We start from the raw sequence: 27,886 nt of genomic DNA on the forward strand, positions 1-27,886 counted from the left end.
AATGCGACCTTCCAGGTTAGATATTGCATTTCACAGGAATGCATGGGTTCGAAAGGTGGACCCATGAGTCTTGTTAAGACGATGTTAAGATTCCATGAAGGAACTGGTGGTGTTCTTGGTGGTATAATTCTTTTTAGCCCTTCCATGAATGCTTTAATAACTGGTATTCTAAATAGAGACGATGAATGAGTAGTTTGTAGGTAAGCAGATATTGCTGCGAGGTGTATTTTTATAGATGAAAAAGCGAGATTTGCTTTTTGCAAATGTAGTAAGTATCCTACTATGTCTTTAGTAGAGGCATGTAATGGTTGTATTTGATTGGCATGGCAGTAGTAAACAAATCTTTTCCACTTAGATGCATAGCAGTGTCTAGTGGAAGGTTTTCTAGCTTGTTTTATGACCTCCATGCATTCTTGTGTGAGGTCTAAGTGTCCGAATTCTAGGATTTCAGGAGCCAAATTGCCAGATTCAATGATGCTGGGTTTGGATGCCTGATCTGTTGTTTGTGTTGTGTTAACAGATCTGGCCTGTTGGGTAGTTTGACATGCGGTACTAGTGAAAGGTCTAGTAGAGTTGTATACCAAGGTTGTCTTGCCCATGTGGGTGCTATCAGTATGAGTTTGAGATGGTTTTGACTCAACTTGTTTACTAGATATGGAAGGAGAGGGAGAGGGGGAAAAGCGTACGCAAATATCCCTGACCAACTCATCCATAGAGCATTGCCTTGTGATTCGCGGTGTGGGTACCTGGATGCGAAGTTTTGGCATTTTGAGTTTTCTTTTGTTGCGAACAAATCTATCTGGGGTGTTGCCCAAATTTGAAAGTACTTGTTCAGAACTTGGGGGTGAATTTCCCATTCGTGGACTTGTTGGTGGTCTCGCGAAAGGTTGTCTGCTAGTTGGTTTTGTATTCCTGGAATAAATTGTGCTATTAGGCGAATGTTGTTGTGAATCGCCCACTGCCAAATTTTTTGTGTTAGGAGGCACAATTGTGTTGAGTGTGTTCCTCCTTGTTTGTTTAAATAATACATTGTTGTCATGTTGTCTGTTTTGACAAGAATGTATTTGTGTGTTATTATGGGTTGGAAGGCTTTTAACGCTAGAAATACTGCTAACAGTTCTAGGTAATTGATATGAAATTTTGTTTCGTGTATATCCCATTGTCCTTGAATGCTGTGGTGATTGAGGTGTGCTCCCCACCCTGTCATGGAAGCATCTGTTGTTATAACGTATTGAGGCACTGGGTCCTGAAATGTCCGCCCTGTGTTTAAATTTTTGCTGTTCCACCACAGAAGCGAGAGGTATGTTTGGCGGTCTACCAACACCAGATTTTGAAGTTGACCCTGTGCTTGTGACCATTGTGATGCTAGACACTGTTGTAAGGGTCGCATGTGTAGTCTTGCGTTTGGGACAATGGCTATGCATGATGACATCATGCCTAGAAGTTTTAGCACAAATTTTGCTTGTATCTTTTGGTTTGGAAACATAGCACTTATTACCTTGTGGAATGCCTGCACTCTTTGTGGACTTGGAGTGGCAATTCCTTTTGATGTGTTGATGGTTGCTCCTAGATATTGTTGTGTTTGACACGGTTCTAGGTGTGATTTTGTATAGTTGATGGAAAACCCCAGTTTGTGAAGGGTTTGTATGACAAATGTGGTGTCGTTTGGCTAATCAAGACCAACACAGTAAAAAAATGCGCAATCGTCTAGGTAAGGGAACACATGTGTCTGTTGTCTCCTGATGTGTGCTGCTACTACTGCTAGACATTTTGTGAACACTCTTGGTGCAGTTGTTATTCCGAATGGCAACACCTTGAATTGGTAATGTATTCCTTTGAATACGAACCGTAGGTACTTTCTGTGAGAAGGGTGTATTGGTATATGAAAGTACGCATCCTTTAGGTCTAATGTGGTCATGTAATCTTGCTGTTTGAGCAGTGGAATGATGTCTTGTAGTGTGACCATGTGAAAATGGTCCGATATGATGTAGGTATTTAGTGTCCTGAGATCTAATATTGGTCTTAATGTTTTGTCTTTTTTTGGAATTAGAAAGTACAGGGAGTAAACTCCTGTGTTTTTTTGTTGTACTGGTACTAACTCTATTGCATCCTTTTGCAGTAGTGCTTGAACTTCTAGTCCTAAAAGTTCTAAATGTTGTGGTGACATTTTGCGTGTTTTGGGGGGGATGTTTGGTGGGAAGTTGTGGAATTCTATGCAATAGCCATGTTGGATTATTGCTAATACCCAATTGTCTGTTGTAATCTGTTGCCAAGATTGGTAGAATTGGCTTAGTCTTCCCCCCACTGGTGTTGAGTGAAGGGGTTGCGTGACTTGAAAGTCACTGTTTAGGTGGAGGTGTTTTTGGAGTCTGGAATCTTCCCCTACTCCTTGGGAATTGACCCCCCCGATATCCCCTGAAACCTCCCCTTTGGAAGGAACCCTGATATGGTGTGGTTCTTGTTTGTTGGCTGGTGGTGTCTGTGGGTTGGCCACGAAACCCCCCTCTAAATGGAGTTTTTCTGAAAGAGCCTCTGCTCTGCGGGGAGTAGAGTGCGCTCATGGCCTTGGCCGTGTCTGTGTCCTTTTTAAGTTTTTCAATGGCTGTATCCACTTCAGAGCCAAAAAGTTGTTTCTCGTTGAAGGGCATATTAAGGACAGCCTGCTGGATTTCAGGTTTGAAGCCTGAAGTGCGTAGCCAAGCGTGTCTCCTTATGGTGACAGCAGTGTTGACTGTTCTTGCTGCAGTATCGGCTGCGTCTAGTGAAGAGCGGATTTGATTGTTTGAGATCGTTTGTCCCTCTTCCACTATTTGCTGCGCCCTTTTTTGGTATTCCTGGGGAAGATGGTCTACGAGAAGTTGCATCTCGTCCCAGTGTGCGCGGTCATATCTGGCCAGCAGCGCTTGTGAATTTGCGATGCGCCACTGGTTGGCTGCCTGTGATGCTACTCTTTTCCCTGCCGCATCAAATTTTCGGCTTTCTTTGTCCGGAGGTGGGGCGTCGCCAGATGTATGTGAATTTGCTCTCTTGCGAGCTGCCCCTACTACCACGGAGTCAGGTGGTAACTGCGAAGTAATAAACACTGGGTCTGTGGGTGGTGGTTTGTATTTCTTATCCACCCTTGGGGTGATGGCTCTTGATTTTACGGGCTCTTAAAAAATTTGTTTTGCGTGCCGTAACATCCCTGGTAGCATTGGGAGACATTGATATTGGCTGTGTGTAGCCGAGAGGGTGTTAAATAAAAAATCATCCTCTATAGGATCGGAATGCAGTTGGACATTGTGGAATTCTGCTGCCCTAGCCACCAGTTGCGAGTATGAGGTACTGTCCTCTGGCGGTGACGGCTTTGTGGGGTATGACTCGGGATCATTGTCCGGCACTGGGGTGTCATACAGGTCCCAAGCGTCTTGATCCTGATCGTCATGACTTATGGTAGTTTGCGCTGGTGAGTGCATTTGTGGCGGTGTTTGTGCCGGCGATGCCTGTGATGGAGAGGGCGGAGGCGTGACTTTTTTAACCACTTTGGCTTGTGGTTGTGCGTCATCCTTTGGAAGTCCGATCCTTCTTTTCCTCATGATTGGGGGAAGGGTTGATATCTTCCCTGTGTCGTGCTGGATGTACAGTCTCTTTTGTGTGTAGTCCGATTCTACACTTTGGAGCTCTTGTCCAAATCTGTGCATTTGGCCACTTATTCCTTGTTCCTCTGAGTAGGATGAAGGTGTGGTATTTTTCGGCGCCGAGAGAGAATCTTTTTTCGGTGCCGGTATCTTGTTTTTGTCTCTCGGAGCCGCTTTCTCGGCTCCGAGATTGCTCCATGGCGGTCCCTCGACCGGAGTCGGGTGTCTTCGCTATGGGCGTGCCCTTTTTCGGCGCCTTCGACGGGTCGCCTGTTTTATGGGTCGAGCCATGGCCTGTTGGCAGTGGCGTCCCCTGGGCTTTCGGTTTGTCGATGGATTTACTTTTCGACGTCTTACTCACAGTTTGTTGCTGTTGTTCGACGTCGGAGTCTCCGGATTCTGATTCCGGAACCGAGAATGTTTCCTCTTCCTCGTCGAAACGTTGTTTTGTCGACGTGGACGCCATTTGTTGACGCCTGGCTCTTCGGTCCCGGAGTGTTTTTCTGGACCGGAAGGCTCGACAGGCTTCACAGGTATCCTCCTTGTGCTCGGGGGACAAGCACAAGTTACAGACCAAGTGCTGATCTGTATAAGGATACTTACTGTGACATTTTGGGCAGAAACGAAACGGGGTCCGTTCCATCGGCTTCGATGTCGCACGCGGTCGGGCCGACCAGGCCCCGATGGGGGATCAAAACTACCCCAAAGTCTTCCGATGATCGGTGTCGATGTACCTAACTATCCCGATACCGAACGGAACAATACCGACGCTTTCTTCCGAGATTCTGACTAACTTTTCCGAACCGAAACACGGAGCGAAAAGGAATACGTCCGAACCCGACAGCGGAAAAAAACAATCTAAGATGGAGTCGACGCCCATGCGCAATGGAGCCGAGGAGGGAGGAGTCCTTCGGTCCCGTGACCAAAAAGACTTCTTCGAAGAAAAACAACTTGTAATACTCCGAGCCCAACACCAGGCAGCGGACTGTGCCAAACATGTGTATCTGCAGCAACATATGCCATCGAACATATATATATATATATATATATATATAAAATCTATATAAAATCTGCTATCCGGTGAAAGGATTACGCCTCATAATACAGTATAAAATTTTCAAGCTGAACATAAAAAAAGTATCCCCAGGTCCTAAAAATCGTCCCATAGCACGTTAAATATAGGAAATTCAACTCAAAGTAATTTAATGGCCTCCTCCTGGTTTTTAATATCAATTTTTTTTAGGACAGGTTTTAAGAACAATTTCCATTGGTCTAAAAGCCACAGGCAGTCTGCCAAAATATGTATTAATTCTCCCTTCAAATCAAGACCACATTTACAAGTTTAATCGTCGGTTATCGATGATACATTGTTTTATCCCACATCTAAATCTCAGGAGGCTGCATTTAATCTGTACATCTGGGAGCTTCTCCAGATAGGGAAAAGTCTTGTCACCTCTCAAGGAGCTCATCAGGTGGGAGAGAGATTTCTTATTATCTAGGTGGACCAAATCCTCCTCTCTAGAGGCTGGTTTCATTACTCTTTTGAGGTCGGCCTTACTGATCCCTACCCGATTGATATCTTCTGTGTTTATTTTTAACTTCCTGCAGCACTTACAGATCCTTTCTGACTGATCGTGCCCAGGTCAACTCACTTTGTAGTATCTCCCTTTTACATAACAGTGAGATTTTTTAGGTCTCCTCGCAACCTATACATTTCCAAAATCTTAATATCCCTGCACATACCGAATGAGACCATCCTGGCATTCTAAATGCTTGCACTAATGTGAATTGCGGGGGAAGAGGTGGGACAGGTAGAGATAATATTTTCAGGCATTTCCCCTTCTACAAGGTCCCAATTTGTTTTGCTTCCGAAGCCAACCACCTTGGCACCGTACAGAAACTGTAGCCTTATCATACCCGGATAGGCTGCCAGCACTGGTCGCAAGGAAGGATCACTGTAGCACCTATCAAATTTCTTCAGACTACCTCCACTGTTGAAAGTGCCTTAGCTTCTATTGCAGCTAAGTGATCCTCCCACTGTAGGTCATAAGAAATCCACATCCCTAAATATTTTTACTTCCTCAACTTTAACTTTGTTTAAGAGCCAGGCAGATCTTATCCTTTCCGTCCCCCCCCAATCGGGAGCACTTCAGTCTTATCCATATTGATTTTTAGCTTTTTCCTCTTGCAATAGTTTCAAAAATGTGTCTAATTTTCTCTACATCAGAAATGAATAAGTCATCCACATATAAAAGGCAATTAACATGCCTGCCATTCCTTTTAGGGCTGAAGCTATTTGACTGGGAGAGAATGTTAGGAAGGTCTGCCAGAAATAAAGCAAATAGGGTCGGGGCCAAAACACACCCTCGTCTCAGTCCATTACTTATATTGATCTTCATTGAGAGGGAACAATTTAGATAGAGTTCTACTTGAGTCCAATTATCCCTATGGAGTTTTTGGAGGATTAAAAGTAAATCTTTCGGATTCCATAATTCTTTAATGCTTCTCATAGCAAAACCCGATCTACGAAATCAAATGCAGAACTAAAGTCTACAAAACAATACAGTCCTCCACACTGCTCTAGTGATTTTTTTTTAGCAATGGCCCAAAACTAAAACAATCGTTGAGTGCCCCCCTCCACCCCCCTTTTAAAACCTCCTTGCTCATATGGGATGATTTATTGAGTTCTGCCCACACTCCCTTAACATCTCCAAGAGGGTTTTTGAGAATACCTTTCCACTTTCAGCTAGTAAATTAAGCTGCCTATGCTTTCCTGGGAGGGACTATTCACCTTTTTTATATATAGGTTTGATTACTGCCCCCTTCCAACTATCTGGGAATCTTCCTGCCCGAAGTATTTCCTGAAAGAGAAGATGTAGCAAACTAGACCACCAGGCACTTAGTTTTTATAATTACTGCAGGTACTTTGTCGGGTCCTGCTGCCCGTGTAACTTTTAGCATTTAAACTGTTTTCCTAATTGCTGATACAGCACACCTCTCCTTTGTTTCTTTATTAGAAATTAACTCAGCGTGAGCCCCGGATATTTACATCATCTCTATTATAGGCCTCCTCCAGGAACTGTACTCAGGCATCCTCTTCCGCCGAACCGGTCAGTTGTCCCTGAAACTTTCTTATCCCACTATGCACTAACTTCCAGAATGTTCTTATATGGTTTGCCTCAACCATTTTAATCATCACTTCCTAACATTTTGCTTTAAATGCCCACTTCTTACCAGCTACAGGGATGTGGAATTCCTATCGCCCAACGCCCGGGACATCTTGTTTGGGGTCAAGGGCAACAAGTTTTTATGTTTACTTTGTCCTTGGGACAAGTAGGCCCAACCCTCTGCAGCACAAACCCTTTGGCTGCCTGTTTACAGAGAGTGGAACTCTCTGCAGTTGAGGTAATGTGTTTCCAAAAGATAATGCTGTTCGAACTTGTATTTATGGTTCATTATTTGAAAGCCTTCATTATTAGGGTGAGTGCTGTAAATAAATGTTTTAAGGTCACACTTCACTACTGACGTTGATTCCAGTACCAAAAAAAAAAAAACGTGTATACACATGTTTGAAAAGTTTAGGCTATGAGGCTAAGTATAATGCTCCCAGAATGCTCTCTGATTAGATGCAAATGAAGTGTCATTTAGTAAAATGTGTTGATGCATGCTAGTATTTCCCAAAAATATTTCTAATGGAAAATCAGTGTAACCATTTTCAACACGATTATGGGAAGCATGAAAATAAACAAACACTGACAAAGCCAACTGATCTGACATATTTTTATAAGTCTTTTAGTTTCATCAATGCGTGTCTTGTTTTGACATGGCTTTTGTAACACTTTTTATTGTTGTGGGAGCTACCAGGCCCTCAACATTGTAACAAACCCTGGCAAAAAAAAAAAAAAAAAAAGTTTTTGAACTCCAAAAGCACACGTTGCCACCAGTGGCATAGCAAAGGCTCAGCAGCCACCATCCAGGGGGCCACTTCAGCACAGCATCTGCCCTGAGTGAGTCTGGAGAGGGGGCTCCTCCATGTTCTTTGCAAAGGGGCACCCTCCAGTTTTGTTACGTCACTGATTGCCACTGTAGTTCCTGACACTGAACAAAACTACTTTGTGTGCCAATATGCTCCTTGTGGAAGAGCAGAATGCGATCACTCACAGTAAAGCCAGCCGAAAGAGAGAGAAATAGAAGTTTAATAAAAACAAAATGTCTTTGTTAACACCAGACCTAATTAGGGACCAAGACCCACATGTAGGTCGCTTTTTGCATGTCGCAAACAGCGACTTTCGCTGTTTGCGACGTGCAAAAAGCACATTGCGATGCACAAACCCAGTTTTGCGATTCGCTAACCTGGTTACAGAATCGCGAAACGGGTTAGCGACTCGGAATTAGGAAGGGGTGTTCCCTTCCTAATTGCGACTCGCAGTGCAATGTAGGATTGTTTCGTGACCGCGAACGCGGGCGCAAACCAATAGCAGTTTGCACCCATTTCAAATGAGTGCTAACACTTTTGCAAAAGGGAAGGGGTCCCCATGGGACCCCTTCCCCATTTTGAATGTCACTGTAAACATTTTTTCAGGGTAGGCAGTGGTCCTGTGGACCACTGCCTGCCCTGAAAAAATGAAACGATAACGTTTCATTTTTCGTTTTTGTAATGCATCTCGTTTTCCTTTAATGAAAACGGGCTGCATTACAAAAAAAAACTGCTTTATTGAAAAGCAGTCACAGACACAGTGGTCTGCTGTCTCTAGCAGGCCACCATCCCTGTGAGGGCTGCCATTCGCAAAGGGGTTGCAAAGTGCGACCCACCTCATGATTATTCATGAGGTGGGCATTTGTGAAGCCCTTGCGAATCACAGATGGTGTCAGGGACACCATCCTACATTCGGATTTGCGACTCGAAAATTAAGAGTCACTCTGACTCACAATTTGCGGGTCGCAAATCTGAACCTACCTACATGTTGCCCCAAATTCTTTAAGAAAGTCACAAAAGTGCACCCATGGTATATGTCGTACCCTTATAAAATATTTGTGAACTGTATTTTAGCATGGGTAAATACGATGTGTAGATTTGCTCATGTGAAAATCTATTGAGCAATTGCAAGTTCATTTTCCCTCCAGCCACTTTCTTCCCAACCCTGGAAGAAGTTCTAATTCTGCCATTGTCAGGAGTAAATGTCCAACCTTTCTTCTTATGGGAAAATATTAGAGAGAAGCTGGTGAAAATCTTTAAAACATGCAGGTTAGTAGGTTTGCAGACTCAAAGGCATTCCAGCCCTGGAACTATTGCTTACTGCTTCCTCCAGCCCCAGTATGCAGATCTGCAGAAAGGTGGAAAAATAAGGAAATTGCTACAGTAGGGATTGAAACTGCAAGTATTCAAGCCCTACTATGGTAGTAGCCCTGGCATAATCAGAGAGGCTATTATCAGCTCTTACATAATGAGACTGCTGCCATAATTTGTCGCCACACTACATGGCACCAAAGGGACAAGTAGATCTTTTTACAGGACAAGTAGATTTGAGAAGCAACCTGTCCCCTGGACAAGTAGATATTTTAATAAATTCCACACCTCTGAGCTATTACATTTTTTTTTTTTTTTTTACATTCCTTACGTTACGTAGACATAGCGTACCCATTTCAAATTTTAGAGAGCCTTAAATATCTTTCCAACTTAATTTCCGCTTTAAGAGTCTGCATTCTTTGTCAAACCAGCTGTCCCTGACCTGTTTTGCAATCTCAGCTTTTTTGAGGTATTATTAAAGACAATCAATTTGACTTTTGAGCATGCAACTACTTCTTTAGTTATTTCCTCATACCATGAAAGAACATTGGCGGTGGCTCTTCAGACGTAAACTCTCTACATTTGTGCTGAAAAGCATTCAGTAGGCTTAAATGCTTCATAGATGCTTGTTTTAGGCCTTTCAGATATCCCACCTTCACAGGGAGCACCTGGGTCTGTCGTGGGGAGATACCCAAGCTAAGAGATATGCTTAGTGGGTAGTGGTCACTCCCCTCCAGTTGTAACACCTCAAGTTTTCTAAATAGATTACATCTCATGCAAGCCTGGGTTTTGAATTTAATCGGGCAACTGTAACTGCCATACTGGAAGGTTTTTATTGCTGGGGTATCTGCAGGCATACAGCCATTTAAGCTTACAAGCCCATTGGCTGTAGGGAAGTCCAAAATAGCTGCATTCCTTCCTGTAGTCTCGTTCACTAGAGAACATACGCCCTGTATATTAAAAGCCGCTAGAAGAGTGTCGTATTTTTGGTACACCAGCTTGAATAAAGGTTTTTGGTTAAAGTCCCCTGTTAGGATAAGGATATAATGAGGGTACTGTGCACTTATACTAACTACGTCTTCTTTAAACAATTCCAAATTTTTAATATAAAAGAGGGGACTTTTTGCTAGTAAGTAAATGTTGGGGATGATGATACCTTCATTCCCATTGTTCACTTTTAGCAATTGTATGCCACAGGCAAGGATCCATTTACAGGATGTCTCCACTTCCTATACCCTGGTGGCAACTTTTGTGGATACCAATGTTAACAACCCCACCGAACAACCACCTCTTTATTTTCTAGCACATTCTGGTGGTCATCTATTTGCGGAGCTAGTCTGCACAGACACGTCCCCCGGAAACACAACATTGAATACTGTCCTGTTATTACTTTTATTAAAAATCTGCAAATTAATTAAATGATTTAATCTGAGGGTTCCAGGAGAGCACGGTAATACTGTGCAGAGATTTCATTCTCTAATTCACACTTCTTAGGTCAGCCCACATCCCCTCCCCTACCCAGGCAGTCATGTCTGTTCTGGTCGAAAGAAATTTGGCTCCCTTTTCCCCCCCCAAGGGCAACATCGTGCAGTTTACCTTCCCTGCTTTCAGTTATGTACCTGTGTCTAAGGTGATCCACACGTGTGCCCGACCTAACTTGATTGGTCCAAAGGCCACTGTTGCACTGCAGGAATCCCTGACTGGAGAGTACACACTGATCTAGGTCTGCTTCTTTAGATATCTTCAATCCCATAGTTTTTAACTCACCTTCCGCCTTGAGCAGGGTTATTCCTGATTTTATGTTACCTCCTTGCCTTCTTTATTTACCAAGAAGCCTACTTGTTTCAAATCAGCTGAGGAAATCAAATGTAGGCTTGGGCAGAAGAAGCGGAGACCTGTTCAGAGGATTTAGCTTCTTATGTCTCTTACTTGACTTTTCCTCTATGCTGGTTCTAAATAGACCCATGAGTTTGCCTCCTTGCCCAGGTCCATTTTGGATCCACAGGAGGTTAATTTAGTTTATATAGCAATAGCACCAGTGTAGTTATGGACAAGAATGAATTTACATTAGAAATGCATTTTTTTCCTTAATAACTATGGCGCCATTCTATGAATCTGTGTGAAAATTTAAAAAACAAAGTATGTGCTTTGGCTCCTTCGTTGAAGGTTTTGAGCAAATCAGTCAAGCAAAGCTGAAAAGGAAGGGAAAGTCACGAAAGTGTGTTTATCCATGTTACGTCTACTAGGAATGATTGCTCAATACAGAAAAAAAATACCTAAAAAGAATTGTACCAAATTTGGCAGAGAACTAAATCTTTTTTAAAGAGGGGAATGTGCATGAAGGAGTTAACCCGTACGTTTTTTATATATAATATAAGAAGTGAAATAATGGAATTTAGGTTATCAATGGATATCTGTGTGATGAGCAGGAGTTTGGATATTCTGGCAACTTTTGTGCGTATGAGCAGCCCTACATGTTGCGGACATACTTTATTAACAGCACACACACAGGTTTATATAGTTGGTTAGGTTTGCTTTGAACAGAAGTCCACATGCATGTACGCAGTCAAATAAGTACACATGTATGATGGAGACTAGAAGACTCATGCACACACATGCAGACACTCCTACATGCAAACTTATACAGACACGTTCAGAGGTGCACGCATGCAGACACCGAAATCTGCACAAATATGTGCAGCGAGAAAAGGACAATCATATGCACACAGACTAAAATGAGTTACTTACCTGTAACTACAGTTATCCCTCCCCCAACCCAAGGATTGATGGGAACCCTGCCTTTTCTAATTTCCCCTCAGGATACCACATTCTCAGTGCACAATCCGGAGCTACAAAGATGGCTTTGGCCCGGTCGTTCTTTATCTTCTTGAGAACTCTGGGCAGAAGTGGTATGAGCGAAAAGGAGGCCTGAGCACCACTCTAGATGAAAAGCGTTGCTAAGCGAGTCTCGGCTTGGAATCTCCTGTGTGCAAAACAGCTGACATTGCGCATTCTCAGCAGAGGCAAACATGTAGGAAGCTGGCTTTTTATCTAGTGTGTCAATATAGGGGGGGACACCATGAAAAAAAAAGTCCAGACAACCCCTATTTGGTTTACAGGGCTTACTTTAGTAATCCCAAGTGCTCTACTACTGGTAGTGTGGTCGAGCAGCTTAGCCTTTCAGAGGTGAGTGTTAAGTATCCGGCAGAACTCCAAGGGGGACAGGGTCTCTAGAGCAAGGGGGGCACGGTCGGTAGTCAGGGACCCAAGTTGAGGGGCTCAGGTGCAGAGGTGTTTGGTTGGCTGGCCACTTGTGTTGGAGGCTCTCACGGTTCTTGGTCTTGACCTGCAGAGGGGAAGAAAACGCAAAAGCAGGGCCACTCTTGACAGCAGTCTCATCCGCCCTGAAGTCCCTCATCAGGCAGATCAGTTGTGGCAACAGTGGTGTCAGGGATAGATGCAAATAAGTCTTAGTTGTTGGAAGTGCTTCGGTACTCACAGTACTGGTGCAGGGGTGCCCCTGGAGGGTCTAGCGTCTTGAAACTCGGCAGAGAGACTGGGCTGATTTCCTAGAGCCACAAAAACCTCCTCCTGTTGTGATGCTCCCTTGGTGGGCCATATGACCAGCAAAATAAGTACCAGACAGATTCTGTCAGTGCCTGCAGATGCAGGTGGACGGCTCCTCCACCCCAAGGGAGATGTTAGCTGGTTGGCAAAGAGCTGGGCAGTGCTTCAAGGACTTGGGAAGATGCACTACTTTTGGACGAGTCAGGTCAGTGCAATCGTCGAGGTACCAGCGCAGGGCAAAGCTTGGCACAAAGTCAGGTGCAAGTCCCCAGTTCTCAGGGTGAATGCTCTTCTTTGTCAGTCTTCTGTTCCCAGGTTGATGAATCTGTCGATCTGGTGTTGAGGGGTCCCCTTAATACTCAATTTAGGGGCTTTAAGGGGAGTGTAGAGTAGTAACCAATGGGTTACTTACCTCTGAGTGACTACACCACCTATATGACTACTTCCTGTGGGGAGTGGGCATAACCCTAACCAAGAGTTGTCTATTTTCACCAAAACCAAGATAGTGAAACCCTTACTTGGCTATGCTCTTCAGGTAGACCACCTTAGGGGTGTGTCTAGCCTAGAAGTGCAACATGCTTCTTAAATATCTAATCTCCCACCCGCTCTGGTGCCAAATGGACCGGGGAGGGAGGTGCGGGGGGTGGGGGGGCAGGGTCACATATCAATCACTGAAGCCTCTGTCCTTGATATGCTAAAATCACCAGCCATCCTGCTGGAGGAGGTGTGACCACCTTGTGCCGGAGAAGGAATTGTTGCTGGCCTCAGAGACTGGGCTTCCACGTGCAGGGGGTCAGAAACTCGAATGTGGTGGCAGGCTGGATGATACCAGTCAGTCAAACAGCACACTAATGGAATTAGAAGGTTTTCAGGGGGCACCTTTAAGGTCTCTGGGTCATTTCATGCATTTCATAATAAATCTGATACTGCCATCAGTACAGATATTTACGACAGCTTGACCACCAAGGGAGCCCAGTACGCCGACCGAAGCTTCACCAATATCCCCCCACACTCCTCCGCGGGAAAAACATCACCAACACAGAGACCTGCAACATCATGGCAACCATCCACTCAAGAGCTCCCACCGACCCCTGCCTTCACATCTTCAACAGTCAGCAACATCATCGCACCCAAACTCTGGCATATCATCACCGCTCCTTCGAAACTGCCGCCTTCACAGAGTTGGAAATATGCAGAGATCAAACCTCTACTGAAGAAACCCACCGCCGACCCGACAGACCTCAAGAACTACCGGACCATCTCCCTGCTCCCCTTTCTGGCCAAAGTAATTGAGAAGGCAGTCAACAAACAACTCACCGCTTTCCTGGAAACCAACAACATCCTGGACCCCTCTCAGTCTGGATTAAGAAGTAGCCTACCTAGCCGCCACAGACGACATCCGCACCCTCGTCGACCAAGGCGAAACTGTCACCCTCATCCTCCTGGGCCTCTCTGCCGCCTTCGACACAGTCTCACACAAGACACTACGCACCCACCTCCACAACCCCAGCATCAGAGATGCAGCACTGCAATGGCCGTCCTCGTTCCTCTCCAGCAGAACACAGAGGGTCCGACTCCCCCTTTTCTCTCAGAAGCCACCAAGATCAGCTTCGGCATCCCCCAAGGATCCTTGCTGAGCCCCACCCTCTTCAACCTCTACATGACCCCACTAGCTGCCATCGTCAGAAGCCATGCACTCAGTCTCCTACGCCGACAACACCCAACTGATAGTCTCCCTCCACAATAACCCGCCACCTCCAAAAACTATTTCCACGAAGGAATGAAAGCTGTTGCCGCATGGATGAAAGATAGATGCCTCAAACTGAACTCTGACAAAACAGAAGTCCCTATCCTCGGTTCCACACCCTCCGCCTGGAACGAGTCCTGGTGGCCCTCAGAAACGCCACCACCCCCACGAACACACCCGCAACCTCTGCATCATCTTAGGCTCATCGCTCTCAATGGACCGACAGGTGAGGGAAGTCTCATCCGGTTGCCTCCACACCCTGCGCTTGCTTCGAAAGATCTACAAGTGGGTCCCCACCAAAACTAGAAGGACAGTCATCCAGGACTTAGTCAGCAGCCGCCTCAACTACGGCAATGCTCTCTATGCCAGAACCACGGGCAAGACCCAGAAAAGACTTCCAGAACGCCTCAGCTCGGCTCATCAAAAGCGCTCCACGACACAGCCACACCTCCGCCCTCCTAAGAGACCTACACTGGCTGCCTATCGACAAGAGAATCACCTTCAAGCTCCTGACCCACACTTACAATGCCTTAAACAACGCCGGACCAAACTACCTCAATTACACTCTCCTTCTACACTCCTGCCAGACCACTCCACCCCGCCGACCAGGCCCTCGCCAAAGTCCCCCACATCCAAAAAACCACAGCCGGAGGTAGATCCTTCTCCCACATCGCCACAAAGACCTGGAACACCCTTCCCATCCACCTCAGACAATCTCCCACCCTGTCTCAGTTCAGGAAGAACCTCAAGACCTTGCTCTTCGACTGATCATCATTTACCCCACCCGTCTTTTCTCCCCAGTGCCTGGAGACCCTCGCGGGTGAACAGCCGCACTCTACAAGTTCCTGATTGGTTGACTGATTGTTATCAAACACCTATCTATCAATCAATCAAACACCAGTATTTTTGGTGAAGCCATCATGTAGTATAGTAACTCATAATGACCAGTGCCCAGTACCCATCCTCAAAATAACTTCCTGAGTACTTGAAATGTCTAGCAATAGAACTAGACATCAGAGGGGGTACATCTGCTCTTGAGATGTGCTCTCACGTGTAATATAAAATGCACCTTGCCTTGTGGCTCAAAGGCCTGCTGTAGGGGTGATTTACATATTTTACATGAAGTGCATGTGGGCATTGCACACAGTGTGTCCAATGTTGTGTTTTCAAAATGGTTTGCACCATTTCATGCATCCGGCAATGGCTGTCTGCAGGTGTTTTTTTAGTACCCATACCGTGGGTGGCAAGGATGCCATTTACTAAGCATTTACAGAGGTACTAAAGTCCTTGCCAATTGGGTTACAATTGTCATTTGTCTCATTTTTAGGGAAAGCGCACTGATACTTAGGCATGATTAGCAGGGACCCAGTGCACTACGGATCAACATCAGTACCACTGAGCAAAACATGGGGGTGACCGTGACAAGAAGAGGGGTTTCCTACAGAAAAGAACTTACCATGGCTCTCCTCACTGCTGAAAGAGGCCTTGTGCCACCTCCGGATGGAGGCGCCATTCGTGAAGCATCTGCAGCTGAGTTCATCTGCCCTGGCACTCAGAAAGCCTGCCATGTGTTGAACCACCAGGGAAATGCCCCGACACTCAGCCATGTCCAAAGACGCAGGGCTTCTTAACATAAGGTCCAGGGCCCCTACCCGCCCTGTTTGCTGCACTACCACATGGTGGTGTGTTGTCCGTGAACACCTGCACCAGCCTTCCCTTGATGGAAGGTAGGAAGGCCTTCAATGCTAGTCGGATCACCCGCAACTCCAGCAGACTGATGTGGAGTCCGGTTTCTGCTAGAGACCTCCGATTTCCAGCTCTCCCAGATGGCCAACCCATCCCAGGAGTGTGCATCTGTCACAACTGTGCGATCTGGCTGGGAAAGAGAGGGTTCTGCTGCTGACCCATTCCCAGTCCGTCAGCCACCATGGCAGATCTTTTACAGTCCCCGCCTAGATGTGGGCCATGTCCGTGAGATTTACCCCAAATCTGTGCCACTGGAACTTCTGGTGCTACTGCAGAGCCCACATATGCCAACTTTAAATTGTTACCAGCAGGATGCAGGAGGCCATATGTCCCAGCAGCCTTAGAGATTGCCTCACCGAAATCCAGCATAGAGACTGAAACATCAGTATCATAGCATGAATACCCAGGACCCACCGCTCAGGAGGACAAGCCCAAAACTGCAGTGTCCAGAACAGCTCTGATGAAAGGGAGCATCTGAGAGTGAGTCAGGTGTGAGTTCAGCATGTTTATAGTGAACCCCAGCGAATGGAGGTGGTTCGCCTTGGTCTGGAAGTGGGAGACGACAGCCTGGGCCAAGCCTGCCTTCAACAGGCAGTCTTCAAGATAGGGGGAAGACTGATACCCCTGAACTCTGCAACCAACGCCATCACGTTGGTGAACATCTATGGGGCACTGGTCAGGCCAAAAGGAAGCAGAGCAAACTGAAAATGGTTGTGGCCGACTGTGAACCGCAGATAACTTCTGTGAGCAGGCAGTACAGGGATATGAAAATGTGTGTCCTGCATGTTCAATGCTACCATCCAGTCTCCTGGGTCTAGGGCAGGTAGAACCCGAGCCAACGTGATCATTTTGAATTTCTCCTTCTTGAGGAAGTAGTTGAAGGGCTGCAAGTCTAAGACTGGACGAAGGCCTCTATCCTTCGGCACCAAAAAGTAGGGTTGGTGGACTGCCCCAGCCTCTGGCTGCCTGATCTACGTGGCTAGTGGATCCTGCACTCTCGGCCGCGCAGAGGCTAGGGAGCATGCGCAGCACGGTGGCTGGGTGGGAACTGGCATGGTTGGTAGCCCCTTCAGTAGGCATGAAAGGGGCAAAAAGTGGACTGGGGTGGTGCAGACGGAAGATAACCCCAAGGACCGGGCCAATACCAGACTGTCTTTAAAATTCTCGAGTGCTGAGTCTGCTTTGCCTCAGAAGAGAAAGGAGCCATCAAGGAGCACGCCCATCAAAAAAGAAATAACATCCCCTGAAAAGTCAGGCACCACAGACAAACAAGATGCTGTTCTGACATCAGCTGGTGCCAGGGGCCCACAGGGCTTGAAGCCAGCCTTCCTAGATTACATTCCTGCCACACCAGGAGGAAAACCTCAAAATATCCTTGACAAAATATTTAAAAAAACAAAAAACAAAAACAAAAAACACAGGAAAAAAAAATACTGAAGGGGTAGCTCTTTCTAAATCGGTGCAGGCTGGCATAGAAATGATAGAACTAACGTCAGTGTGCCTGGATGGTACCTATATAGGTGCCGCAGACGTCACTTCCAGCACGTACAACGCTAATAACACAAGCAGGGCTGAACAACGCCTACTACTGGGGCACAAGGGAACTGCTAACGAAAATTCTTCTGAATCCAGTCTCACGTCTGAGAATTCTAAAGTAAGGAATCTGCAGCTTGAAGTAACTATCAGATTTTGCTGACCAAAAAATTCAGGTCGATCCAACTATGGTAGGCCTGCAAAGAACGCCAGAAGAACGCGGATGGTTTTGCCAAGTAAACAATCTTCACATCAATGTATCAAAAACTAAGCTGGTGATTTTTGTCAGAAAGCGAATGAAAAAGGGCTTTGTGTCCTTTAATGAAATAAAGCTGGAGAAGGCTTATTCTTACAAATACCTGGGGGGGAGGGGGGGGGGGGGAGGGTTCTCAGCAGGTAAAAGAGGGTGAGAATCAATTCATCCCATGGCTCTACAAAACTCTACCAGATCCCAAACAGGTGAAATCCAAAGATTGTATAAGAACTTGGCGTACCCAGACATAAGTGTGGTATGAACAGTGGTCAACAGCAAATCATTACGGACACTGACATATGGTGCAACTGCCAAACAAGCGTGCCGCCTGGGTGGATAAGGAACACATTTTCCATTTGCCATCATGCACAGGCCCAACTCAAATTTGCTTAGAATTTAATCTGCAACGACAACAACATATGATGTTGGCCAGATTCCTGGTCTATTCCGAAAAAAAGAGAATGACTTCTGACAGATCACTCAAGAAGCATCCCTGGCTGATCATAACGAAGGATGGTACATCCAGGAATAACTGTTTCAAGCAGGCACTCTGTACACTTGAGGCTGCAGAACTTTGGGGTGGTCATTTACCCCCTAAACTGCTAGTAAGGTAACTTTTTAGGCAGATTAAAATGATATCCGCACAGGCAGATGCCAGCGTGTTCGCAAAAATAGGTCATGGCAGTTGGACGGTTAAGCTTTATGAATCTCTACAATTGCCCATGTATTTAAAATGGCCTTTAGCAAAGGCCCAGGAACTCCAACTGGTGCGATTAAGATTTGCCTTGATCTCCTTAAAAAATGATTGGTATGGAAAGCTGAAGAGTTCAACAGAGCTGGCATGCCACCTATGTGGTTACCCGACAGATTCACTAAATCCTGTAGTGTAGATCTGCAGAAATCTCTCATTTAAAAGGAAATTCAGGCTGCAGCAGGGGTTCAGAATCCTTAATATGCAGTCCTGCGAAGAGGCGGAGGAGGGTTGCTTAAAGCAAGGGCCTACACAAGTCAGCCACAAGATTCTTGAAATTTCTGAAGGATGCCTGTGGCAGTTTCACCCTTAATGAAAACGATGGATAATTCTTGATATGGTGTTCTTTGCTGCAGAAAGCCAATGCGTGGCTCTTCACTGCCTTATCATAGTACGATCTAAGAAATTAGACCGAACTGCCAATGTAGCCTGGTTTTAACTTTCTTACAACATACTGAAAGAAAAAGAAAAACTGAAGGTTACACAGGGACTTCATAGTTAAGAAATAGAATTTTTTTTTTTTAAATTGAAATTCACTTAAACCATAGGATACAGTGACGTTAGACTCACATTTTAAATGTACAAAACCATAGAAATTCACCTGTTCTAGTTAGAGTTATCTCAAATAACTGTAACTCGTGCCCTAAGGTAACTAAAAATCACGGCACCACCATGCACAGTTTTTTCATCAAAAATGTAACTTCAAATATTACATTGATATTATCAATGATGCTATCAAAGATGTCATTAGTGCCGTAATTTGTGGAGTCATTAGTGATGCATGGTGAGGGTGTGAATTATTTTTACCTTAGGGCACAAGTTATAGTTACTTGAGATAACTCTAACAGGTGAATTCCTATGGTTTTGTATATTTAAAATGTGAATCACAGCGGGCCCTCCCCGACTGATTTTGGCCCCAGGTACCCCCATCTCCTAGGACCCAACTTTAAGTGGTGGGCCTCCTCCCCACCCTAATCTCATCCCCGGGGACCCTGTCTCCTGGGACCCAGACTTAAATATAGGGGGAAGCCGCAATGGGACCCCAGGTAGAGCCTCAGGGCCCCCACCGTCACAGCCAGCTCCTCCTGTGGGAGCTGGCATTGCTGTTAGACAGGTAGCTGCTAAGCATGCAGCTCCCCGCGTGCAAGAGCAATTGTTTCATTTCTTTTCCTGATTGCATCGCTGCAGGCAGAGAAAGAGATGAAACCTCTGCTTCCAGCAGGCGAGAGCACTTTGACAGCTATCACCCGCTGGAAGCAGTGTTTGTTCTGATTCGAGGGGAGCCGTCAAAACTCCCGCCGAGTCAGATCAAACAGCTATATCCTGAGGTGGGCTCCTGCAGTCCTCCGGCCCTTAGTTTTAAACAAATTGCCCCTGGGAGGTGGCTATTCCACAGGGCTGCGGAGTGGAGGGGACAAAGAAAGGAAATTGCTAGTATTCAAGCCCTGCTACACTATTAGCCCTAGCATAATCAGAGGCTAATATTAGAGCTCTTATTTAATGAGATTTCTGCCACAATTTGTCACTGCTCTACATGGCACCAAATAGACAAATATATATATATATATATATATTTTTTTTTAACAGGGTAAGTAGATTTATGAAAATATGTCCTATGGACTGTCTTGTCAGTTTTACTGTATTTTAAATTAGATTACAGCTTACCGGGCGCTATATTAATTGCTTTTAACTGGTTAGAGAATAATGGTTTTTAATGCGATTTTACCGAAGGTGGTGTGGTACTGTGGCAGTGATTTTAATTAATCATGCTAATAAAAATTTAGCTATCTTTACCTTTTCGGGTGCCAGGGCAATTTTTTTTTGGGGGTGCGGGGGGAGGAAGACAACATAAAGGGAAGGTGTCTCGACAGGCTTCATCACTACTGCCATACTCCGGTATGAGGGATGAGGTCTTCCCTAGGGGTCCTGAAGGGCAGGTTAGGGCTCATCCTGCTATACTCTAACAAAGAACATTAGTGGGGTAGGTGGGAATCACACATCTTGCATAGTGACAGTATGGTGGGACTTTTTCTGCGTTTCACTTTTCTTGTCATCCTTCGGTTTTTAGTACGTTTTTACCATTCTAATTATTGCAGTTCATGTCTTTATCTAGGATGTAGTTGATTCAATAAATCTTACTGAACCATTCTCTGCTTCTGTTTGTCTTCGCATGTGTGAGACGATTGTAACTGAGAGAAACGGATAAGATCTGATCTACCACGATTCCCCTGTGAAGTCACAATGTCAAGCGCCTGGTTGCCACAGATCACCCTCACTCTTGGGCATAGGTGAGGCGTTGCTAGCTGGCTGGAAACAGATTAGGCCGACAGTTGTCACATGGTGTGGGATCGAACTCAGTTCCCCACAATTCAGGTGTTACTGCAGCCCAAATCCAGCAGCCTTGTTGGTACAATGAGAGCCAACGCAACACTGTGGACCCTATTCCCCCAAGGAAAAATCACTTTCTGGGGGTAGCTGGTGTGCAGCCTTCTCCTCTACCCTCAGAGGCCCCAGAGACACCATTAGCTTGTTAATGAGCTCCGATAAGAGCAGAATAGGTTCGGAGTTGTTGGAGTTCTGGTTTTGGCCAGGCATAGTCTGACAGTTTGGCTGGGCTGTTCCCAACTGAGTAGGGTTAAGACTGATTTCCATATCACGGGGTCAAAAATGAGGTGGCCAAAAGAAGAATGGGTTGCAATGCTACCTCGAAAGACTGCCAGTGGTCGGACAAATTGCAAGCATGTCTCTTGTCACATTTTGTGTGCACAAAGACAGGCAGCACCAGGCTGCAGACATTTGTTTATTTAGGACTAGGACTACCCATGAGACCACCTACAAGAGACCTGGTTCTCAGAAAAAAAGGCCAGTGGTCCACTTGCACAATTGAAGTACTGTTTTCATGTCCTATGTCATACCTTTTACCAACTTCATCAACTCTAAATATACATGACAGCGACAACAGTGGGTAGCCTCTTAATATTTGCATTCATCATTTTTATAAGTACACCAATTATATACAGTAGTCCATATGTTCATACAGAGCAAATAAGTGCACATCCCATGCATTTCTACATATTTATTTCCTAAAACATTCATAGGTTTGCATTAAAAAAAAGTTAATGTACGGGTATTTTTGGTTTAGATATAAATACATATTGCATACATATACTTACATTCTTATATGTACGCTAGCTCAGCTTTGGTTGTAAAGAAAGCCAATCCCTTTTAAATATATGCCAATATACGAGTGTGGCATCACTTCCTGCGACATTGCATGTGATTTTAAATACTAATTAGTCCTATTACTTTTTATAGGGGGTTTGTGCCCGGCCTGGAATCAACTATCTCTAAACAGGTGTGTTATAGACAGCTCCAAGAATAGCTTTATTGGGTACATCTTCTTGTCCTAAAGCGCATCCAGGATGTGTACATTGTTGCGCCGGACCTACCCTCCAAATCAGAAAACTTGGTTTTCATGGCACTTCAGACTGTTTCAGCTGTTAGAAGTTTGGCCTGTTTGTTGGTACTGTCCTCCAACATAGAATTTGTGTTCAGCCTCGGTTGTGCGTTCTCGTATTTTAGCCATACCTTGCTTCATCAATATTACACTGATCGCTAGGCTGTCATTTTTTTTCAGTCCCAGCTTTATCACCATCCACTCCTTCCTATTTAAGTTCTGTGGTTGAGGGACTGGTACCCTGCGGCACTTCCTATTGTGGTGTTTTGGTGTTTGCTTCATCCCGCTTGATTGTGCCAGCTTAGCAGTCCCTTCCTCAATGTCCCTTCCTACACTGACTGGGCTGTGTGTAATGCTCCCTTTCTGCTTAAAAAGCATTGGCCCCCCTATTCGCTGTCAATCGTGGCAACTGTATTCACTCATCTTTTTAATTGGATGAGGTATGGCCATTGTTCTTTTGTACCCCAGGATGTTTCCATGTGGGGCACTTTTAATTCAAGCCACCTTTGCTTTGTCTGAATTTTCCTATGGTGAAGTGTAGTACTATTTATGATGCAGTCCGTATTTCTATCCCTGCACTGTCATGGTCGCTTGCCTTCACATTAGACATGTTGCCTACTGGGGTCTCTCCACTGTTGCAGCCAAGTGCAGCAACTTGCATGGGCATTCAGGCTACAGCACCATGGAGCCTGGACCACCATGTTGATCATTCAGAGGTAGAGTTCCCCAGATGGCACATTGCCTCCAATCGTGCCCGCACTCTGCTTGTGTGTCTGAAGGGGAGGAGAAAAGGGGGGGGATGGGAGAGATGAGGTGGCAATGTGGGAAGCTATCAGCACAGGTGTACTCCCTGCACTGCGGTAGCCTGTGTGTGGTAGCCCATACTTCTCAGGTGCCTTCTGAAATCCATTACCTTCGTCCAGCACCACTTGTCAGCAGTGATCCTGCACTCTGGTCGACGTCCACTAGCAGCACCTGGGAACATCTAGACTGCCACATCCCCAACATGGCAGAGGGCCTCGGGCTCAGTCTCTATCCCAGTGTAGAATATGAACTGAGCTGAAACCCACCACCTTTTTCTTTTGCACGGTGTTCTAATGTTAAGATCAGGACCCTGGACTCAACCTCTCCAACCCATTGGGAAGGGGCCACCACCTTGTTTTATTGCTGTATCTACTCGTTTCTAGGCGGGGGGCAGTTGTGCAGCGGCAGGCAGACTGCTGGGAGTAGTGACTACTCAAGTGCTCATCTTGGCTCCTCGTCCCTGCCAAAGGCCAACTGAAATGGTCAGTTAAGTAGGTCACATAGAACAGGAGTAAAAGTGCATCACATCACTACTACATAAAGTCACTGCTCCCAGTACTCGTGGTCTGAGGCCCACTGCGCACATGAGCACTGGTCTTGGACATGGCTTGGGCAGTTATTGCGTTCCTCGCAGTTCATGCCCTTATTTCATGTGCACTGGTTACTGCTACAGCCAACACCCTGCGTTCAGTCCATGCACTTGAGACCCAGAAGCATAGCCTTCGGGCCAGTGCTGTACCCAGTGTGTGCAATGTGTGTCATTTAGTCATCACCTGGACACACTCCTATAGCCCCCCCCCCCAGCTCACGGAGCATAGGACCTCAGTCTAGCACCTTGTTATGGGTTTGGAACGCTACATTTTAGGTGCCAATAGCCCTAAATGCCCCCTGTGGAGCTTCCACGTTGTTCCTGTTGCACTCCTGACCACATGTATGCAATCATCATGAGATGGAGTGGTGTATGATAACTGGTACTAGATGCAGAGAGGGAGGCTGCTGTTGGATGTTCCCTAGACTCCCCTAACTGCTGGTAAGTTGAGTAACGCAGCAGTGCAGAAAACCTCAGTGGTTTAAGTGCTTTGGAGAAACCTCAGTGGTTTAGCTGCCTGGGAGAAATCTGGATTAGTCTGTTCAGTTGAAGATGGCACTGAAGGAGGTGACATGGTAGAATAAAGTTAGAAAGAGGAGAACTGGCAGTTGTGCATACTTACTGTCACTAGTGGATATAAAAACAAAGTTAACTTCTGCACACTCAAAACTGCTAAACTAATGGAAATATAAAACCTCTAAGAAATGACAATCCCCATCCGGATGATTACATCATTGGAAACTACACCTCATCATATTATTGATAAACTCCTTCAGATGAGCTAGCTTATTCCCACTGTCCTTGTTTAACTGTTCAGGTCTTCTCCCATTCAGTGCCCCATTACCAGTTCTGCCTCCTGAACCTTCGCCTGAAACAGTGTTAGGGATATCTCCCAGATGCTGTGCTGTTTCACTGCTCCTGCCCACTACTCCTCCCTGCACCAGTCAGGTCGGAATAGATGGACACAGAATACACACAACAGCTGTCAGCCCTTTATATCTTGGCCCTCTTGGTTATCAGTAGATAATCTAACTGAGCTGCGGAGACATGGAATGATTTGCCTAGGCACACATACTGTGCTCTGCTGAAAACAGGAATTCTAATCCCGATCAACTAGATGAGCAGGTCTGATGATTCTAGCTCTTTCACCATGGGAGAAGCTCAGCTGCTGGAGCTGTGTTGCCAGCCACAACTCCTGCAGCAAAGACATCTCTCAGCACATGAGCAACTGAAACATGACAATAGAGGTGATCCTCAATGATTGTATTCTCTCCTGCTTAGTGGGTATGGTCTACGTCTGGGAGTACAGTGAGGGCTCCAGTCAGATTGGTTTCACCGTCTGGTAGTTACGAAAAAGTGGAAGGATAATAGTGGTAAGAGGTTTATGTGACTTCTGCAGGCCAATATCTAATATAACTCACTTCTAAGACAAGAAACCCAGAACCATAATGTGTACCCACATTCTGAAAGTGCTTTGGACCATAAGAATGGGAGGAATGCAATATGCAAATGCACTGAACACAACAAAAGAATGCGCTTGGAACAGGCCGAGCTCCCCATGCCCTTGAAGCAACTACTCAGATTTAGCAATTCTTTCCTTTATGTTATTATTGTAATATCCTCCTCAAGATGGTGAAGCTGACTGACCTATAGTTTCAGTCTATTCTCCTACTTTTTGTAACCCTAACTTCTAATCTTGGAGTTCTTTGGATTTTTCGAATTTCTAGCAAGTAAATGAACAAGAGCATTAGTGTTTATTTCATATTTTAGCATACTGCCAACCTAAAACTAAGTCCGGTCCTCTTGATTAGTTTTGAAAATATGAGCTAGAACAGTGCTGACCAAACTTTTAAGAACCACAACAAACTTTTTAGTTCTGCAAACTTTTGCGACTCTCCCAACTTTAATGATCATGGAGCAGGCGATTTTTTTATGTCACCAAAACCATGCGGCAGGCAATGTAAATTACAGACAGCACATTTTCCACTCAAATGGTCAATAAATTTGCACAGACACAATTTTACTGATAAAAATGTTGAGTAGAAAATACATTTCAGTGAATATTTAACATTTCCGCATCACAAAGTAATGCGTCTTGATTTGTTGGGATACTATTAAGATCATTCTTTCCTGCACATTTCAGAATTGCACAAAAGTGTTCTTCATGGTTGCTTTCCTAACTGCTGAATGTGTGCAGTTCATTTACAGGTATTTACATTTTGTTGTGCATTACGAAAAAATGACAGCCTTTCTATTCACACTTCATGTATCGCAGAAAAACTGTTACCGAATGCCCTTTATTAATCTTTTTCTGACTGTGAAGTAAGAGGAGTTTGTAAATACCAGTCCCCAGGTTGAGAACAAATAAGTAGCAGAAGACTTAGGCTGACATTTGACCTTTGTTTTTGAAGTGCAGCAAATGTGCCAAGATAAATACAGAATTTAAAGGCCTCTTTATTTATTGCTTGGTCTTTCGTGATCCACAGTTTGGGAACAATGGGCTAGAATATGTTGGTTGCCTCTGGTGTAATTATCAGTGGTCTTTTGGCTATGGCTTCATAATGTGAATACTGAATATGGATGAACTAGTCGACTTCGTTCCCATTCTTATTTTACACCTTCATTTTTTAATTATATGAATTCTAAATTAAAAATCTAAACTTGATTTTACAATATGCAGAAAAATAAAACCAAGAAGCAGGATGAATTATGCAACATACAGCTTGGTAATCTGACTCTAATAGATACATATATAATAAGAATCAACAGGTATATTCCCCCCAGTGTGCAACATGGTTTAGCATAGGCTGCACCAGCTACATCTGTGGCAACAATGGACCTACAAAAATTTCCGTTGTACAGGGACAGTAAAGGGTCTTGAAGAAGCTCCGATTTTTATTGCCAACAAAACTGTGTAAAATGAACGTGCTTACTTGACAGCATGTTGCAAAAGCTCTAGTCCAAAACTTCTGAAAAAAGATGTTTGGGATTTCTCTGCCAATTTCAGCCCACAGGCAGTAGCTATTTGGCTCTTTTCTTTGAATTCGTCCAAAGCCTAATAAAACAAACAAAAAGTCACAAACGGCAGCAAAAGTTCAAACAAACAGTTAGATTTCCAACGGCAGACTACATTTTGAAAATAGGAAAAATTGAAACAGTTATGGTTGCAATGTTTGCTTTTGGAAGACTTGGTATTAAAGATAATATGATTGACAAAGAAGCTAGCAAACACACACATATCTGATAAAGACACCAACTAGACCTGCAGAGTCAGCCAATCGCAGCTGCAAGACAACATCCTTGAGCTGCTGCTTTAACCAAGCTCAGCCTTCCCAGTAGGAGTTAAACTATTTTTTAAAATGGTGCCTCCTCTGTTACACCACTTACCTATTATGAGCTTTCATAGCTATCATTTGAAATTTACATTCTGAGTCTTGAAAACGCCTCGGAAAACAATTCCATGCCTGATCAACACAGAGCCTCCTTAGTGCCTTCTGAATGCATAAGAATTCAAGTAATACCCAGACGTGGGTCCTTTGCTCACTGTGCCACTGGATTCAAGCTAGCCTAGCCGATGAAGAGTGATACCCTGAAACCGGTCCTAGGATGCTTGTTTCCGGTCCAGGGAGGACCTGGCTTGGCAGTTCGGGCTGGACTGTTCCCATGGGGAACAGGGTCAAGATTGATTTGCATACGGCTGGGTCCAAACCGGGGTGGCATGGTAAGCAAAAGAACGATGGCCTAACCCAGATCTGTGACTGGGGGAGAGTGTTTGAAAAGTTTCAACAGTCCGTCCACCACCTTTTGTGTTGCTCCTATTCAGTGGCCACCTGATGTGCCTCAAAAGATACATGGCAAAGGCTACGACGGGCGACACTCCACTAGCTCAAGCCCAGGGAGCAAAGATAGGTATAATTAATTCCCAAACACTTTTTGGGGTGTTATTTAGAACCATTATCAAATGTTTTACTATCTTGTGGTTGTGTATGGGTTGCTGCATGCATGTTTGTGTGCTTCGGAAAATGAGCTCACTGGACTGCAGGAAAGTCAGTAAATAAAGTCTATGTGTAAGGACACGATGGAAGGAAAGACTGATTCTTCTCCAGAAAACCCAATTTTTTCAGAAGAGACTTAGAAATTCCAGGAGAACTCCATGATCTATGGTTACAACTTCTAAAATGGCTGCTAAATAAGTATCCACCCAGGATCTCTCTATTTACTGCAAGCCCACAATATATGGAGGTAGGCTCTATGAAAGATTGCAAAAAGGATGAATAAAAAAATAAAAAAATAAAAAATAAAAAAAATGGGAATTACGTGGTATGTGGGTTGCATGTTCAGTAAGGAATTTCCATTCTTTATCATTCACTAAGCGTGCCAGATCTGTTTCCCAGAGTGGAGTTAGTGAAGTGGAGGAGTGCGTGAGCTGTGCTTTATACAGCCATTTAACTAAATGACTCTCCAATCCCATGTCGTAAAGTGTCTGCACCAGGGCGGGCATCTGGGGTTCTTCCCCAGAGTCCAGTGTTGGCGTA

General features: G+C 44.9%; 1 protein-coding gene across 2 annotated transcripts in view; it reads right to left on the minus strand.

Annotated features, from left to right (window-relative positions):
* LOC138296808 (exportin-5-like) overlaps nt 1-27,886 on the minus strand; it is a 1,097,230-nt gene that overhangs the window by 1,032,649 nt on the left and 36,695 nt on the right. For both annotated transcript variants that reach the window (XM_069236256.1, XM_069236254.1), the window contains exon 2: nt 26,285-26,406. In XM_069236256.1, coding sequence (XP_069092357.1) covers nt 26,285-26,406 — 122 coding nt within the window. The remainder of the gene's footprint in view (nt 1-26,284; nt 26,407-27,886) is intronic.

The sequence above is a fragment of the Pleurodeles waltl genome, chromosome 5, assembly GCF_031143425.1.
Source record: "Pleurodeles waltl isolate 20211129_DDA chromosome 5, aPleWal1.hap1.20221129, whole genome shotgun sequence".
In the NCBI taxonomy this organism is placed as follows: domain Eukaryota; kingdom Metazoa; phylum Chordata; class Amphibia; order Caudata; family Salamandridae; genus Pleurodeles; species Pleurodeles waltl.